Here is a 15,537-nt window from a genome sequence, read left to right as displayed (position 1 = left end):
CTCAAAGTAAAGATTTTCCTCATGTTGAGATAGAATTTCCTGTGTTCCAGTTTGTGCCCGTTGCCCCTTGTCCTGTTATTGGGCACCATTGAGAAGAGTCTGGCCCCATCCTCCTGACGCCCCCCCGTTTTGGTATTTACAAGCATCGATGAGGTCCCCTCTCAGTCTTCTCTTCTCCAGGCTAAACAGACCCAGGTGTCCCAGCCTCTCCTCATAAGAGAGGTGCTCTGGTCCCTTGGTCATCTTTGACGCCCTAGTCTCAAGAGCGCTTTCAAGGGGAATCTTCCAGTAATCCCTGCTTGCTGGACTTCGGTTTGTACTGCAGAACAGTCTTGGTGCGCAAACTAGATTCCTTTCGGGTGGCACTGAGCTGGTCGGGGTGCTGTACACAGGAGCACACTTCACGCCTTTCAGCCACTAATTGGTGCGCGAGCCCACAGGACCAGGGAAGACGTAATCCAAAGTGAAGCTCCCCAAACACGTTTGGTGGGGGTGTTGGATTTCCAGCCCCAACTCTATCGCTTTAGAGATTTGCTCCTCTTGAGCCATCACTACTGGCTGTAGATATCATAATGCATTTCAGAGCAGTAAGGAGAGCAGTCAAGAAGACTTACTGCCAAAGAACAGCGTCTAAAACAGCACCAGACATCAGGTTTTTGGATAGATGAACTGCACATGGAAAGTCTGGAGAGGACCCTGCAGAGGAGCATATTCCTTTTGGAAAGGAGAATTAGAGAATCAGAATCATAGAATGGTTTGGGCCGGAAAAGATCTTAAAGATTGTCTAGTCCAACCCCCCTGCCATGGGCAGGGACACCTCCCACTAGACCAGGCTGCCCAAAGCCCCATCCAGCCTGGCCTTGAACACTTCCAGGGATGGGGCATCCACAGCTTCCCTGGGCAATTGAGATGGGATTTGATTCTGAGAACCATTTATTTCCAGCACCCTACCGTCACCGGGGGCAGCACACGCCCTGCAAACCCCGCTTTGGGCTTTTCCCGTTCTTTTAGAGGCCCCGCGTGAACGAGCTCTGCTTTCCCAGGTGGTTTGCTCTTCCTTTGGAATCACACGTGAAAACTGACGACAGCTGCAGAGGAGCTGACATTCCTATGGCTTATCCGAAGAGATCCCGTACTTCCCACCTGAACGGAAAGTACTTTTAACCTGTCACTGCGACTCTGGCCCTTTAAGGCGCTCTGGTGCGGCGCTCGCGGGGCGCCTGGCCCTTTAAGGGCTGGCCCCGCCCCCTCGCCCCGTGAGCCCCGCGAGCCCCGGCGGCCCCAGGTACGGTGCTGGGACGGGGGGGGCGGTTGGGGAGACTCCCCGGTTCTGGCTGTACTCTCCGCCCGCCCGGGCGGGGAGAGCCGGGCCGGGGTACCGCCGCCCGGGCGGCTGGCAGTGAGGGGCGGGCCGGGGCGCGGGGCTCACTGGGGAGGCCGCGGCCTTGCCGTCCGTGGCGAGCGGGTGTCCTCTCTGTCGGCCTGGCTGGGGCTGGGCGGAGGAAGCCGGGGGCGGGGGGTGTCCCGCTCCCCGGGGTGATGGCGGCGGCGGCTCTTCCTGGCCGTGGCAGCTGTGCTCGGCCGCGCTGGGAGCCGGCGGGGGACCTGGCGCCGTGGCGGCATTGCCTCTGAGCCCGGCCCCCACCCCCGTGGGCTCCGGCCTGGGGTCGGGACCTCCCCGGCCGGCCTACCCGCCCCGCCCCGCGCAAGGCTCCCGGGCCCGCAGGGGCGGGTGGGGCCGGCGGGCGGCAGCCGGGTCGGGGCACTGCGCCGGGCGCCCTCGGCAGCCGGCCGCTCCGTCTGGCGTTCACCCGGTGTTTGTGCCGCCCCGGGACCAGGTGCAGGCCCGGTGGGGGTTTGGCGCCGACCCTCCCTCCCTGCCGGGCACCATGGCCTTGAGGGAGCTGGTGGAACCGGAGTGCGGGGGCTCCAACCCCCTCATGAAGCTTGCCGGCCACTTCACCCAGGACAAAGCCTTGCGGCAGGAGGGACTTCAGGGCCCGCTGGCCTGGCCCCCCGGGGCGCCCGGAGCTGCTGCCGTGAGTGTTGCCGGTCGCTGAGCTGGAGCTGGATGTGGGGCCTGCCCGGGAGAGGGGTGTGCTGGCTGAAGGGGCGGGTGGGGTGAGCAGTGTGTGAGGGACTACTAGCACGGGTAGGTGTGGGGTTGCTTTTTTTTTTTCTGGGGAAAGAGGCCACAGGGTCACCCCATTTGTCCTCAGGGGTTGTGGGGTGAGGGCCTGCTGGTGCAGGCTGTGTTTATGGGTGCTGGGGGAATGTTGGTGGCTGTGGTGAGCTGTATGGATTGCTGTCACAGGCCCTAACCCTGCAAGTGGTGGGTGCGGGGTTGGACGGTATCACTCAAGGTACTCCTGCGCCTTTAGCTTCCACATAAGCAGGCAGCTAATGCAAGAAAGTGCTGACAGCCTAAGCTCGAGGAAGATGTAAACTAATTAGGTCACAGGGGGTGTGTGTGGAGGGGTACGGGGTCAAAGCTGTTGGGGTAATTGCCCACTATTCCCTTTAGGTATCCAAACCACTGGGAGTGGCCACAGAAGATGAGGTAAGAACAGGTTGATGCATCTCCTTACTGCTTTTCTCATCGACATCGTTTGCTATTTTTCCCCTTCCCTGACGTTAATCAGGTAAGCCCATGAATAATGGGCTTCTGACAAGTGCATTTCTTTCTCCTGTGCTCCATGGCTCTGCCTGTTCATCTTCTGTGCTGTTTGTAATCCGCCTCTGTCTTTGGCAGCTGGTTGGAGAGTTCCTACAGGAGCAGAATGCCCCTTTACTGTCCCGTGCACCCCAGACCTTTAAGATGGATGACTTATTGGCTGAGATGCAAGAGATTGAACAGTCAAGCTTCCGACAGGCCCCTCAGCGAGGTGAGGGGAGCTAGAGTAGGTGGAGAGCTGGAAAAGATCTTGGTGTTATGGTTAAGCTCCTAGCAGGGTGGTTCCCATTTATTCAGCACTTGTGAGGTTGCATCTGGAGTAGTGTTTCCAGATTTGGGCTTCCCAGTACACTGACGTGCTGGGACAAGTCCAGTGGAGATCAATAAGGTGTTCAGGGACTGGAATATGTGGTGTAAGAGGAAAGGCTGAGGGAACTGGATTTGTTCAGCCTGTCTGGTTGCTGTCTTCAGCAGCCACAGCCAGGATCTTTGCAGCAATACACAGCAAAAGGACAAGGGGCAATGGACACAACTTGCAGGAAGGGGAACTGACTAGATGTAAGGAGACATTTCTTCCCTTGGAGGGCGATTCAGTACTGGGATGGGTGCCTATGGAGGCTGGGGGATTGTCATCCTTGGACAAGTTCAGAAGATACCTGATGAATGCCCTGAGCAAACTAATCTCCAGGTTTAGCATTAACCTGCTGTGAGAACACTAGCAACCTCCAGAGATTTCTTTCCAAGTGGAATCTTTCTGTGATTTTATTCTAACAAAGAGAAAGGGAAGGATCAGAGATGATGAGGGCTAGCCTGGAACACTTAAATGATACCTTTGAGTTCTTCAATCCTCACTTCTGTTTTTTACTACTTGTAGCTCCAGGTGTGGCAGCCCTGGCACTGTCTGAAAACTGGACCCAGGAATTCTTGGCTGCAGCAGATAGCGCTGGTGATGTCTCTTCAGATTACAATGAGGCTGACTGGTCACAGGAGTTCATTGCTGAAGTGACAGGTGAAGGGTCCCTTTTGGAATTATTGTCAAGGTGTTGCCAGTCACATGCCTGTGTATGGCGGGGAGTTACTGAATATGAAATTGGAGTAATGCTTTGGGCCCAGCAGGCAGTGTTTACTGTAACAGCTTTAACAGGGAGAAAAAAAAAAAGCTGCTTTGTGATGGTTTAGCCAAATTGTTCACAATATGGTGTGGAAGCTTTTATTCAGGTGTAAAAGTCTTTAGCCTAGGTTACTTGGATAACTTAGGAGAAGCAGGCTATTCAAACTGCTTTTATAAAAATTATTATTATTCAACTGATGCAAATTCTGCAGATGGCCTGGTGCTGCTTCTTGCTTACATATTCTCTAATTCCCTCTCTTAAGGCTAAATTTGCTTTGGGTATAAAGGCAAATATTTTTTAGTGCTTTGGCCAAATAGTTTTTGTCAGTTTCATGGAGGTAGAGGGATGTCGCACCTTGGATATGTGCAAGGTGAATGTTTCCGGCCCAAAGGTTAAGCTTTCAATATCAAGCAAGCCAGCAGTTTATCTGAAAACCCATCCTGCATTGTGTAGAGAGCTGGGGCTGGAATAGGGTCCTGTTGCCATCCTTGACCTAATCTGAAAGTCTGAGTAATATTTAAATAGATGCTATTCTCTTTTCCAGGAGTGGCCACTGTAGAGAGCCAGGTAGTCCCATTCTTTGACCTTCACTCTTTACGCTTCTGGGAACATAAATCAGCATTTATAAAGGTCTTTGAGAAAGTTCTGATGAAAACCTAGTGCCTTGTAGGCTGTGCTTTTGGCAGAGACTTGTAATGCATTGCTAATTTTCTTGACCTACATATTATCCCACATGGAGCGCATGAATAAGTTGTGAAATTACAGTAGAAAATCATAAGGCTATTGGCACCATAGTGGCATCTATATTAATATACAGTCTGAGCCTAAGGCTTAAGTTTTAGATCAGAATAAACAAAGTTAGAACAAACGAGCATAAACAATCTTACAGAGAAGATCTCTTCAAAGAATGTTAGCTAACTGTATGTAAAATGGAGAGAGAAAAATCTGAAGTTAATTTGAGTGATGGTCTGCCTGTCTTGTTCTTCTCCCTGTTTTTCCTGCTGTCCTATGCAGATCCGCTATCTGTGTCTCCTGCCAAGTGGGCAGAAGAATACCTAGAGCAGTCAGAGGAGAAACTGTGGCTTGGGGAATCGGAAGACCAGTCTTTGGCGGATAAATGGTGAGTCTGTCTTCTCAAGAGTAGTTATTGCAGCAAGGTACTTGGGTGGGTGAAGTTTGGATAGGTGATAGAAATCTGCTGTGGCCTGAATGCTTTTGAGTCATTTAATTTAGATTGATGTTCTCAGGCCTTTGGTTTCAGAGAAAGGCGGAAACAATGCTGAAACATCTCAGAGAAAGGAGTAAACAAAAACTGAAGAAGTTTTTAAGAAATCCTAGCTTTTCTGTTTTCTACTTCCAGGAAGATATTGTGATCATGTAGGCTAACTTAATCTCATGCTTAATGCAAAGCGCCTTAAAGTGCTTACAGGAGTGAGATCAGAAACTCCTAATCAAGCAGAACTTTTTTCCACAACAGATGCTTTTTTAGATTTAGAGATCTCAAGTACTAGACTTTACTAGTTGTAAACTTTTATCACTTTATTCTCCCTGACAAACCACATCCAGCCTTTCCTCTCCATATTTCTAGATTCAGCCTTCCAGACATTATTTTCATGTGTTTTTTCTGTGGTAATTAAAGAACAGTCTACTACTGCACATCTTCTCTGTATAGGTACCTGTTGACTACGGTCAAGTTTTTCAATTAAAGCAGCAAAACACAAGCAAGCAATGTGGGCTTCTTAGATCTTTCCCTAAAAGAGATTTTGCATATTTGGGTTCTCCTTCTTCCTGGCTCTTGCCTTTTCTGATACGGTTCTGCAAATATGGCCGTTCCTGAGATATTGCCACCAGTTCCAAAGACGTCACCAAGACTGAACGTAGTGGTAACGCCTGGAACTGGTCCTGTCCTGCTGTAAGCCGGACAACGTATTGAGTTGTGTGCTTGCTATGAGCCCTCAGTCCTCTGCAAAGTTGATGCTTTTCCAAGACACACTGTTCCTCTTCCATGAGCATGACCTACTTTTTATTCCTAGTTACATGACCTTGTTTTTGGTAGTGCTAAGGCTTGCAATGTCTGATAGCATGTGAGCTTGCCAAGGAATCCAGGCTGTTCTGCAGAACTATGCTGCTACTGTAGTTGTTTAATTCTGCTCCTGTTTATGTCAGTCATTTGCACAGTTAACCTAGTAGTAATTTTGAATTTTTAGAAATGGATAAAGGTACCGAATCACTTAGGAGAGCCCCAGAGTCTTTGAGGAGGGGTTGTATTGTGTAGACTGTTGTTAGTGAAAGAGTTCACTGTTGCCTGGTATCAGACTATCTCTTTACTGCCTCTAAACACAGGTATGAGGAGTATCAACCTGAGGATGATCTTAAGAAAACTGTTAGTGATTTCCTCTCTAAAGTGGATGATCCAAAACTCAAGAATTCTGAGGTAAGAAATTCCCTGATTTGGTTTGACAGATATCTAGTGTGAGTAAGGGGTGTGGGGAATTGAGAAGGGGGAAGACAGTAGAGGAATAAAACCTCCTGCTGTCCCATGTGTCCATTTCTTCCCTGATTCCTAGAAGTTGAACCCTACAATCCACTCTAGATATTATCCATGCCTACCACATGACTGGTGAAGACCTGTCCTCCCCACCGTTTTGGGCCTTTTGTGCTCGCTTTGCAGAGAGAAGTCCTCTTAGTGAAGGAGGGGGGCATGGGCAGAGGGCTTGTTGGCAAAGTGTCTGCCCAGCTCCACCCTTGTTTCATTTCTCTGCCACAGTTCCTAAAGTTTGTCCGCCAGATCGGAGATGGGAGGGTATCGATCGAAGCTAATCAGGTGACCCACAGAGACCAAGATCAGGCAGAGCAATGGGCAGCTGAGTTTATACAGCAGCAGGTAGGAGCCCCAGCCCTATGTGGTCTGAAGGAGGAAAGCTTTTTGCCACAGTGCACAGTCTGGGAGCGAGGGAGAATGGCAAGTCCAACTCTCAGCAGTGCTCTACTAATGACTAGGCTGGGGGAGGCGAGGGAGGGGCTGTTGGGCTTGTTTTAGCAGAGTCTAGGCAGAAGCTGGGAAGGTATTTGGGCAGTGTGAATTTTCACATCTCCCGTAGCAACTTGGGAGGAAGGGGATATCCAAATGAACTCTTTTCTACTTTACAGGCCATCAGTTCTTGCTGATGGGGAGGAGGGGTCATCACAGACCCTTCTGCTGTTTTGAGGTGTGCCCTGAGGTTGCCAAATTCTAAATAGAAAGGTGTGTTTCTGTTTCCAAACTCCCAGGGGGCATCCGATGCCTGGGTGGATCAATTTGCACGATCTGGAAACATGTCAACTCTTGATACGGAATTTGAGCAGGCAAAGACTGCTGTGGAGGTAAAGCTGACGGAGGAGGAGGAGGAGGGCTGGGGTACCAGCTGAGAGACATGGTAGGATTACCTGTCTCCTTTGCATGCTGTGAGAAGGGCTAGCAACACTTAAGAGGGGGTCTGTAGAGCTCAATTTAAGGTACCTACCTCAATTAAGGTACTCTAGTCACGTTCCGTTCTACCTTCAGTCAGATGTGGACTTCTGGGACAAACTCCAGGCAGAATGGGAGGAGATGGCCAAGAGAGATGCAGAAGCTCACCCTTGGCTCTCTGATTATGAAGACCTCAGCTCCTCATCATACGACAAGGTAATAGAGACCAGGGTCTCTCAGCCCTAGTACTGTGATGGACTGCCTTGAGGAGACTGTCAGTATGTCTGCCTCGCAGGTGAGCTCCACAGACCCCAAATGCTGCTAGGATTCCTTCTCGCACTGACGTTCTGCTATCAGTTGCACCCTTATCCCAGATCAGCTAGGGGTTGAACAAGGACTATTTTCAGTTGCGCTTGTCTGCAGATGCTGTCTAGTTCTTACCCAACACCAAATACCAGTTAATGCTGGGATTCTTTGCAATGAGTGCAAGTGTTGTCGCCCCCTGCCGCCCACAAGCTGATAAGACTCACAGCAGATATTTAGTCTCTTCTGACTTATTTCAGGTCTGGTTTGGGGAAATTTTTCAGCACAGAGCAAGCAGGAAGAAGAGCCATTTTTCTCTGGTCTGCTACAGACTAGCAGAGAGGGTGAGATGCTGGCTGGTCTGCAGTTTGAGTGTTTCTGGTACAGCAAGACTAGACTGTGCTGTACTGTAGAGGGTGCTTTTCTCTCCCTAAGCCTGTCTCCTGACTTTAGCTCCTGCCTGTCTTCCCTTCTAGGGTTACCAGTTTGAGGAAGATAATCCCATGAGAGATCACCCGGATGCATTTGAAGAGGGGCGGAAGCGCTTGGAGGAAGGTGACCTCCCCAATGCTGTCTTGCTTTTTGAGGCTGCAGTGCAACAGAAACCAGATCATATGGAGGTGAGTGAGAGAAGAGATAACAGGCCTTGGCCAGGTGTCCTGCTACTTGCGTCCTTCTCTAGTGAGGTGTCAGTATGTGTGTAGAAAACTCACTTCAGTGTTAGGAGCTGTGCAGGCTGTATGAAAACGTCTTATTTTTCTGTGGCTCTGGGTATGTAGCCAGTGTATGTGAATCCCCAGGAGGGCTGTGGGCAAGGAGGCTTATGACTGAGGTCAGTTACAAAAACTGCAAAGGCTCTTGGAGCTCTTTGGAGCACATGAGAGTGCATGGAGCTAAGACAAGGAGTTCTCATCTCTTAAGTTGCATCTGTGCAAATCTTTGTTGGCATTGCAAGTTTGGAGATGCTTATGGCAGATGATAACTGCTTTCAATATCTGTATTAAAGACTAATTCTGAGCAGGTTGTTACACTAGGGTCCTGGTTAGGTCTTCCATTTAGATGCTCAGAGAAGATGTAACCCAAGAGGGTTGAGAGAGATGGCTTGGGTGTCTTCACAGTCCTCACTTGAAGCTGTAGGCCAAAGAATGATTTTTATTCAGAAGACAAGTTTCCAGCTCCTAGTTCATTGAATACTTATTTTCATAAAGCACTTCAGCTCCTGCAGGATGAATTGAGAAATGGAACAGTCTTCCGCCTTTCTCCAGAGGTAGAGGCCGCGGATATTCTCAGGTGGAAGAATGCAAATACATCCTTTTTATCTGTTTCTGGAGTGCCTGCCTCAAGGACCCAGGGATGCTGAATTCTCAGTGTGTCTGATTCAAGCCCTGCGAATTGTATATGATTGGAAATAACTTGTTAATCCTGAGACTTAGATGAGAGTGACCCCTTGGAACAGAGGTTCTTGGATTCTGGGAATACAGGCATCTAACTTTCTAGGTAGGGTACTGGGAGTAGGTGAAAAGTAAACAGAGGTTTTGGAGATCTACTTCAGCTTTAAAGTGGTCAAAAAGTGTTGCTGATTCTCCTTTAGAATCGGCAGTCTCTTCTCATAGGCAGCGTGGGCTGCAGGCTGAGCATAATGGAGAGGTAGTTGAAATCTTGGGCCAGTTCTGGCAGGTTGTATTGAAAATGTTCTGAATTCTTCTATTGTGACTCTGCAGGAAGTATAGGGGAAGTCAAGACTTCACAAATGGTACAGTGATCAAATAGACTTGAACAATTGCTCTGGAGGAAATGTCGTGGTTGCTTTGGTCCAAATCACAACTTTACCTTGAATCTCAGCTCTTCTGCCTGCAGTACACTGTGCAGTTATCACTGGCCAGCTTTTCTTGAGTTGCAGGTAGCTGCATGGTGAGGCATTAGAGATTTGAGACAGTAGATTGCCTCTTGCTTGCACAGTGTGGCTGGGTCTTTGCTAATGAAACAGTTTTCTTCCTTGAGACAACGGATACTGCATTTTGCGACTTACATTCAAAAAGCGGGTATGTCATGCTGACAATCCTGCCAACTTTCTAGCCTGTTTTTGAGCAAGGAGTGTGGTTATCAACATAAAGAGAAACAGGTACTTTGGATTTAGTGCCTTAACTGAATATTCCCTGTGTCAGCAGCCTGGAGGTGGAAGTGGTTTTCCTGTACTGGTGTCACAATGACTGAAGATTCAGTAAAATAACAGCACTTCTGCTTTCAGGTCTGACAGACAAGTCCCCAAGGTTATCACTTGCTAGTAGACCACTGCACAAGTATATACATCTGCCTACCTTAGGGGTCTCATTATTAGCACTGCTTCTATGCCATTTTGTTCTTAAGAAATGAGAGATCTGCTTTTCCCTCCTTCCTCTGCAGTTTGACCACAGTTAGAAGTTAAAAGTGGAGATTCTGTCACTTAAAAGTGTAAAACTGCCAACGGTTGCTTTATGGTAGATCTCCAGGTAAACATTCACTTCTTCTGTTCACTATAACACCAATAAAACTGTGTTTTATTGGTCTTGAGGACCTATGTGCCATAAAGTCTACATGTCTTTCAAGAGAAACTTGTATCTGTGGCTAGTATATATACTTGCATATATTTGGTCTTACTCTAAAAGTATGTGGGATAATACGGTGGATTTAATCTCTGTGTCTGTGGTTTATTGGCTTATCTTTTTCTCTGTGTGTGAAGAAGTCTGAGTTTGTGCATCTTTGTCTTCTCCAGGCCTGGCAATATCTAGGAACCACCCAAGCAGAGAACGAACAGGAGCTTTTGGCCATCAGTGCCCTCAGACAGTGAGTGTTGCAGAAGAGACGCTGAGCATGGCTTCTTGTCTAGTGCATAGTGCCACAAGGACCATATGGCTAGCTCTGTTTTGATTGTGTTGCCTCCTGTATCCTAGGTGTCTCCCAGAATGTTTTAATACTAATTAACTTTTTTTTTTCTTTGACCTGCAGGTGCTTGGAACTGCAGCCTGGGAACCTCACAGCGCTTATGGCTTTAGCAGTCAGCTTCACCAATGAGTCCTTGCAGAAGCAAGCATGTGAGACTCTGCGGGACTGGTTACGCCATAAACCGGACTATGCTCACCTGCTGGAGAAGGAACCAGAGGAGAGTGTCTCGGGCACAAACCTGGGGCCTTCCAAGCGTGTCCTAGGTTCCCTGCTGTCTGAGTGAGTCGGGATTACAAATTTCAGCCTTCAGCTGAAAGGCTTCTTGGAGGGTTGGGACTAGTCCAGGCAGGAACAGAGGGAGCAACACAAGGCCAGCTGTCTCCACAGTACACCAATATCCTTGTTCTGTGCTTTTTCCAGCTCATTGTTTATGGAGGTGAAAGAGCTGTTCTTAGCAGCTGTGCGCAGCAACCCCTCGACTGTGGATCCTGATGTTCAGTGTGGCCTGGGTGTCCTTTTCAACCTTAGTGGCGAATACGAGAAGGCTGTGGATTGCTTCAGTGCTGCGCTCAGTGTGCGCCCCAATGTAAGAAAGGGCAGACTGTGGATGCTGGAGGTTTATGGGTAAAAGTTCGGGTGGAGGTGCTGCTTGTGTGGGAGGTACACTTTTGGACGGGAGGAATAAGACAGACACACGGGAAAGGGAGGGTTGGCTTGGGGCTTAAAAAGATCCAGTTTGTCTCAGCCCTTTCTCTCTGCCCCTTCCTCCAGGACCATCTTCTATGGAACAAGCTTGGTGCTACCCTGGCCAATGGGAATCGGAGTGAGGAAGCTGTGGCCGCGTATCGTCGGGCACTGGAGCTCCAGCCAGGATACATCCGCTCTCGCTACAACTTGGGCATCAGTTGCATCAACTTAGGTGCCCACCGGTGAGCATAGGTTGGGCAGATCTGCTGTGACCCATGAGTGTGCATGTGTTTGTGGGAGAGAGACTGCAATAGGTTACTAGGGCAGCGCCATGCTGCCTGCAGCCTTCCCTTGGCATAGGAGAGCAGAGCGAGTGTGTGGACTCTGCCCCGAGAACAAGGTGTCATGCAGATGCAGTTGGAGTAGGGGCCATCTGGACTTCGGTTTCTGTTAAGAGGGAAAAGGGGGATCTCTGGTGCTGGAGCGGGGTAGGATCTGGTGAAGAGGAGGAAACTGTTTTGGAGGGGAAGTACTTCAGAAGCAAATGGGGGAGGGAGTATGAGATTTACCATCTTCTCCAGTAAGCATGTGTATGTTCTCATGTTGACAGTGAGGCTGTGGAGCACTTCTTAGAGGCTTTGCACATGCAGCAGAAGAGCCGAGGTCCGCGGGGGCAGCAAGGCGCTATGTCTGACAACATCTGGAGCACCCTCCGCATGGCCCTCTCCATGCTGGGGCAGAGTGACCTGTATGGGGCAGCTGATGCCCGTGATCTTCCCACACTGCTTCAGGCATTTGGCCTCCAGCAGTGACTCTGGGATGGGCTCCCCTGCGAATGCAGGGTTGGCCCAGCCCAGCAGTGACCTTCCTTAGAGAGAAAATGTTCACTAGGGTTCATGCGTATCTTTGCTCTGGTAGGGCAGATCATTGGCAACTGTTTTTTTTCAAGGACCTCCCAACTGAAGTGTGCGACTTCCCTGTTTGTCTGTTGTGGCCTGAGCATCTCTGGGCGGTTCACATTGTCACCTCCATGACTGACTGACGCTCTGCTGGTAGGCAGATGATCAAAGTGGGGAAGACCACAACATCCAGCCCTCTTGCCAGACTGCATTTGCAGTAATGCCCAGCTTGGCTATGAGACCTTACGATAGCCATTCCGGCAGACACTACCTACTGGATGCGTGTCTTGAGTGCGGGTTGCTTTGGTGGGGTGGGATTTGTCATTTGGCGAAAAGGTGACAAATTCTGGGTTTGAGCATGCTTCCCCCATGTATGTGCTTGCATGTGTGTATATGTGGGTTGCTTGGGAAAACTGGGGGCAGCAGTCCCCTTTTCTGGGTATTCATGGTACAGCCAGATGCTGGTTTCTCAGCAGAGTTACTGTACTTATAACTGAGTTATAAGTTCAGAGTTTCTTTATGAACCTTTTAAGAGCAGAGTTACTGTACTTAATGGTAGGGACACAGGTGGAGGTCCTTAGCCTGTCAGGGTAAGAGGAGATCCCAGAGTTCAGACTTGAGGGAAAGTGATAGGAATAAAGGTCTAAAATGTAACCTCCCCTCCCGGAATATGGCGGGGAAAGGGTCAAGTCTTAATTTTCACTTGATCATCTGTCACGGTTTTCCTTTGCACAGAAGTTCCCCATCTTGCGTGTAACTGAATCTTGTTAATTATAAATATCTGTATATGATTCTATTGGGTAAAATGTTTTTTTAATTGTAAAGTATTTTGTATAATAAAGGAGGGAGAATTAAAATTGCCAAAATAACATCTTTCTCTGTGCCTCTGTTGGAGCTGCATGCAGTGGGTAGTATAGGTCTTGCGGGGTATAAGCTCACGGGCTTTCGAAAGATAGATTGGTGTCTCTCTCAGTTTCTGTCTCCCCTCTTGACCCAGGTTTTGGTTTATTGATAGCTCATATGGAAATGAAGCTTAAAGGACCTCATTTTGCTGTAGCCTCAGGCTTCAGTTCTCCGAGCCAGCAGGAGAGCTTCCCAGTGCCAAAAGCGCTCTCTTTTTTTTTTTTTTTTTCTTTTTTTTCCTTGCTTAGTTTTAGGGTCAGTGAAGTATATTTTTTCACTTTCTTGCCGTCTGCAGTGAGGGAAGTTGTGTTATGTTTTATCACCTCTTTGAGGAACCTGACTGCTGCGGTAGTCAAGACCCCGGGGGACTTAGGCAGGGAGCACTTGCCCTTCCTCTTCTACCTGCTGTGGGTGGTACAACACCCCCTGCTCCCCTTTAGGCCACTTGGTGTGGTTTTTCTCCCCACCTGGGCCACCTAACAAAACAAAGGACCAGAATGTTATGTCATCCCATTAACACCTGGGACACATAATAGACACATAATAGTAAGTGAAGGGTAATGGGCCAGAATGTTACGGCAACCCCTTAGGGCACCTGGTTCCCCTGACTCGGGTTGCTTGGAAACAATAAAGGTATTCGATCACTCCTGACAATATATGGATTGTGCCCCAAAGAGGAGGCTGACACCGGAAAGTTAAGATCTAGCAAGTTCTGGTGGAAAGTACCAGATGAAAGTCAATTATCTCAGATCCTATAAACAGTGATTCTAACAAGACCCTTTGAGCTCTTCTGGATCGCAGCAGGCTGTGACCACCATCTCCCCTGAGTTGGGATGCTGCTGGGGCAGGCACCTTGAGGATTAAAAGGCCAAGGTGAGTCAACTCTCTGGAGTCTCAGTTATCGCCCGCTGAGAAATGCGGATCTATTGTGAGTATTTACTCCTCAACTCAAGAAGAAGGAAATTTTAACTATAGGCTAGGCTCTCCTTCATCCGCCTCCCTATCCACGTACCTCTCATACACACATTAGCTCTTGGGAGTGTGGGTGTTCTTATACTTTATTGGATCCAAATACTTTGTCCATTTGTCTGTGTGCGTGTAAGGAGTCAAAAGGGGCACCTGTTGGCTCATTGGAGTTGCCCACTGCAAAGGGACGTATGGTCCTAGCAGTTAAAGACGTGTATGTTTGTGCTCATATGTGTATGTACTGATTTGGGATATCTAATAGTAAGGTAGTGTAAATATTGTCATTTTTTTAATTTATATGATAATGGCTCAGACAAAGATAATTCTTCCCGTCCGCCTGAGCCTCCCCCATTCTCTCCCTCTCAGACCGATTACTATAACAGAAGTAACTCCAGGACCTTGGGGTGGTAAAAGAGAAGAAAGTACTAAAAAACCTCCATTTGATTTGATTTAGATAGACAATTTACAAGATCACTACAGCCGTAAGCCTGGAGAAACTGAATACTATGCAGAGTGTCTCTAACTGGGGGAGACAGAATCCTGCTGGATGGCAAGAAAGCCAATGGCTATTGGGGCCCTGGCGTCTTTTTAAATGCCAGCCCTGACCCCCCAAAAAGGACTCCCGCTCACTAACCATCAGTGTAGCGTATTGGGCTGGTGGCATCGATGTCTTAAAAAGGGGAGAACCCCTATTAATGCCTATTAGATCTATAGGTGAGCTCTCCAGAGCTTTTACAAAGGCTACCATGCATCAGCGCCACTCCACTGATGCTCCTCTCTCAGCACCTGTAACTCCTGCCATGCTTAAACCATTAATAAAAGGAGCCCCTGCTGCACTCAAACCTTTCCTTGCTGCAAAAAGAGGTGAAATCCATAGGAACTTAAATTATAATGAATTAATAGATAATAATGCAGAAGGTGAGGGAAAAGAGGATGAAGAGGAATGGGAGTCGGGTCACAGGGACGTCTCCACCTGGGCAGTGTTAATGGACGAGACTATGAATCATCTGCGAGAAACGGGATGGGATGAAATTCCCAGTTGGGGCAAATTTGGCAATCATATCAAAAGAGCTCTCAAGAACCAAAATTCTCTGATTGGCAATTAAAGGACTGGGAGTGGAGAAATGAGTTATGGAAATATTTGTAGTAATAAATGAGAAATGAGTTATGGAAATATTTGTAGTAATAAATGAGTGATGAGTTATTACATTGGCACTAGGAATTCCTAGAGCCATCATTCAGAGACAGCCTACTGGTGTCATTCTGAGTCTAACCCAAGCATTCCAGAAATGCGACCATCCAAACGCTCCAACTCCTCCATTGCCAACTCCTAGAGAGAAAAATAACCCTTTCTGCCCCTATAGCAAGCAGTTACAAAGCACAAAACCCAAAAAAAGATAGTGCCGGGCTGGTGATTGGGCCTGCCTGTCGGGCAAGCAGAAGCCTATCAATGGCTAAATGAGAATGCCCCTTGCGTTTTAATTCCAGTTGGTCCTCAAAAACGATTAACAAAATTTTTAATTGGTACTGGAGTGCAAATTTCGATTATTACACCGCAGGATGCTGGCAAAGTGGGCTTACGACCTGGATGGCAAAAGGTTAAAATTACCGGGGTTATGGGAA

General features: G+C 48.4%; 1 protein-coding gene across 11 annotated transcripts; it reads left to right on the top strand.

Annotated features, from left to right (window-relative positions):
* Positions 1-1,166: 1,166 nt before the first annotated feature.
* Positions 1,167-12,918, top strand: PEX5 (peroxisomal biogenesis factor 5). 11 transcript variants are annotated; one of them, XM_074591974.1, is made up of 17 exons: positions 1,167-1,285; positions 1,839-2,039; positions 2,525-2,560; positions 2,753-2,885; positions 3,549-3,683; positions 4,801-4,906; positions 6,130-6,220; positions 6,554-6,670; positions 7,057-7,149; positions 7,331-7,450; positions 7,798-7,881; positions 8,014-8,157; positions 10,290-10,360; positions 10,523-10,738; positions 10,880-11,045; positions 11,231-11,388; positions 11,757-12,918. In XM_074591974.1, the coding sequence occupies exons 2-17, from the start codon at positions 1,890-1,892 to the stop codon at positions 11,956-11,958; spliced, it is 2,022 nt and encodes a 673-aa protein (XP_074448075.1). In that variant the 5' UTR covers positions 1,167-1,285; positions 1,839-1,889; the 3' UTR covers positions 11,959-12,918. The 11 variants fall into 11 exon arrangements, with proteins under 11 accessions (XP_074448075.1, XP_074448094.1, XP_074448156.1 ...); XM_074591993.1 differs by lacking the exon at positions 7,798-7,881; XM_074592055.1 differs by lacking the exon at positions 7,798-7,881 and having other exon boundaries at positions 11,231-11,398.
* Positions 12,919-15,537: the final 2,619 nt, after the last annotated feature.

This window comes from Larus michahellis, chromosome 1 (assembly GCF_964199755.1).
Source record: "Larus michahellis chromosome 1, bLarMic1.1, whole genome shotgun sequence".
NCBI lineage: Eukaryota > Metazoa > Chordata > Aves > Charadriiformes > Laridae > Larus > Larus michahellis.
This window is presented reverse-complemented; position numbering and strand designations above follow the sequence as displayed.

Bases quoted from the DNA above. Each gene is read 5' to 3' on its own strand.
- PEX5 (XM_074591974.1), top strand. From the start codon at position 1,890: ATGGCCTTGAGGGAGCTGGTGGAACCGGAGTGCGGGGGCTCCAACCCC. The intron at 2,561-2,752 runs GTAAGAACAGGT...TGTCTTTGGCAG, and splicing joins GAGTGGCCACAGAAGATGAG to CTGGTTGGAGAGTTCCTACA. The intron at 7,882-8,013 runs GTGAGATGCTGG...CTTCCCTTCTAG, and splicing joins GCTACAGACTAGCAGAGAGG to GGTTACCAGTTTGAGGAAGA.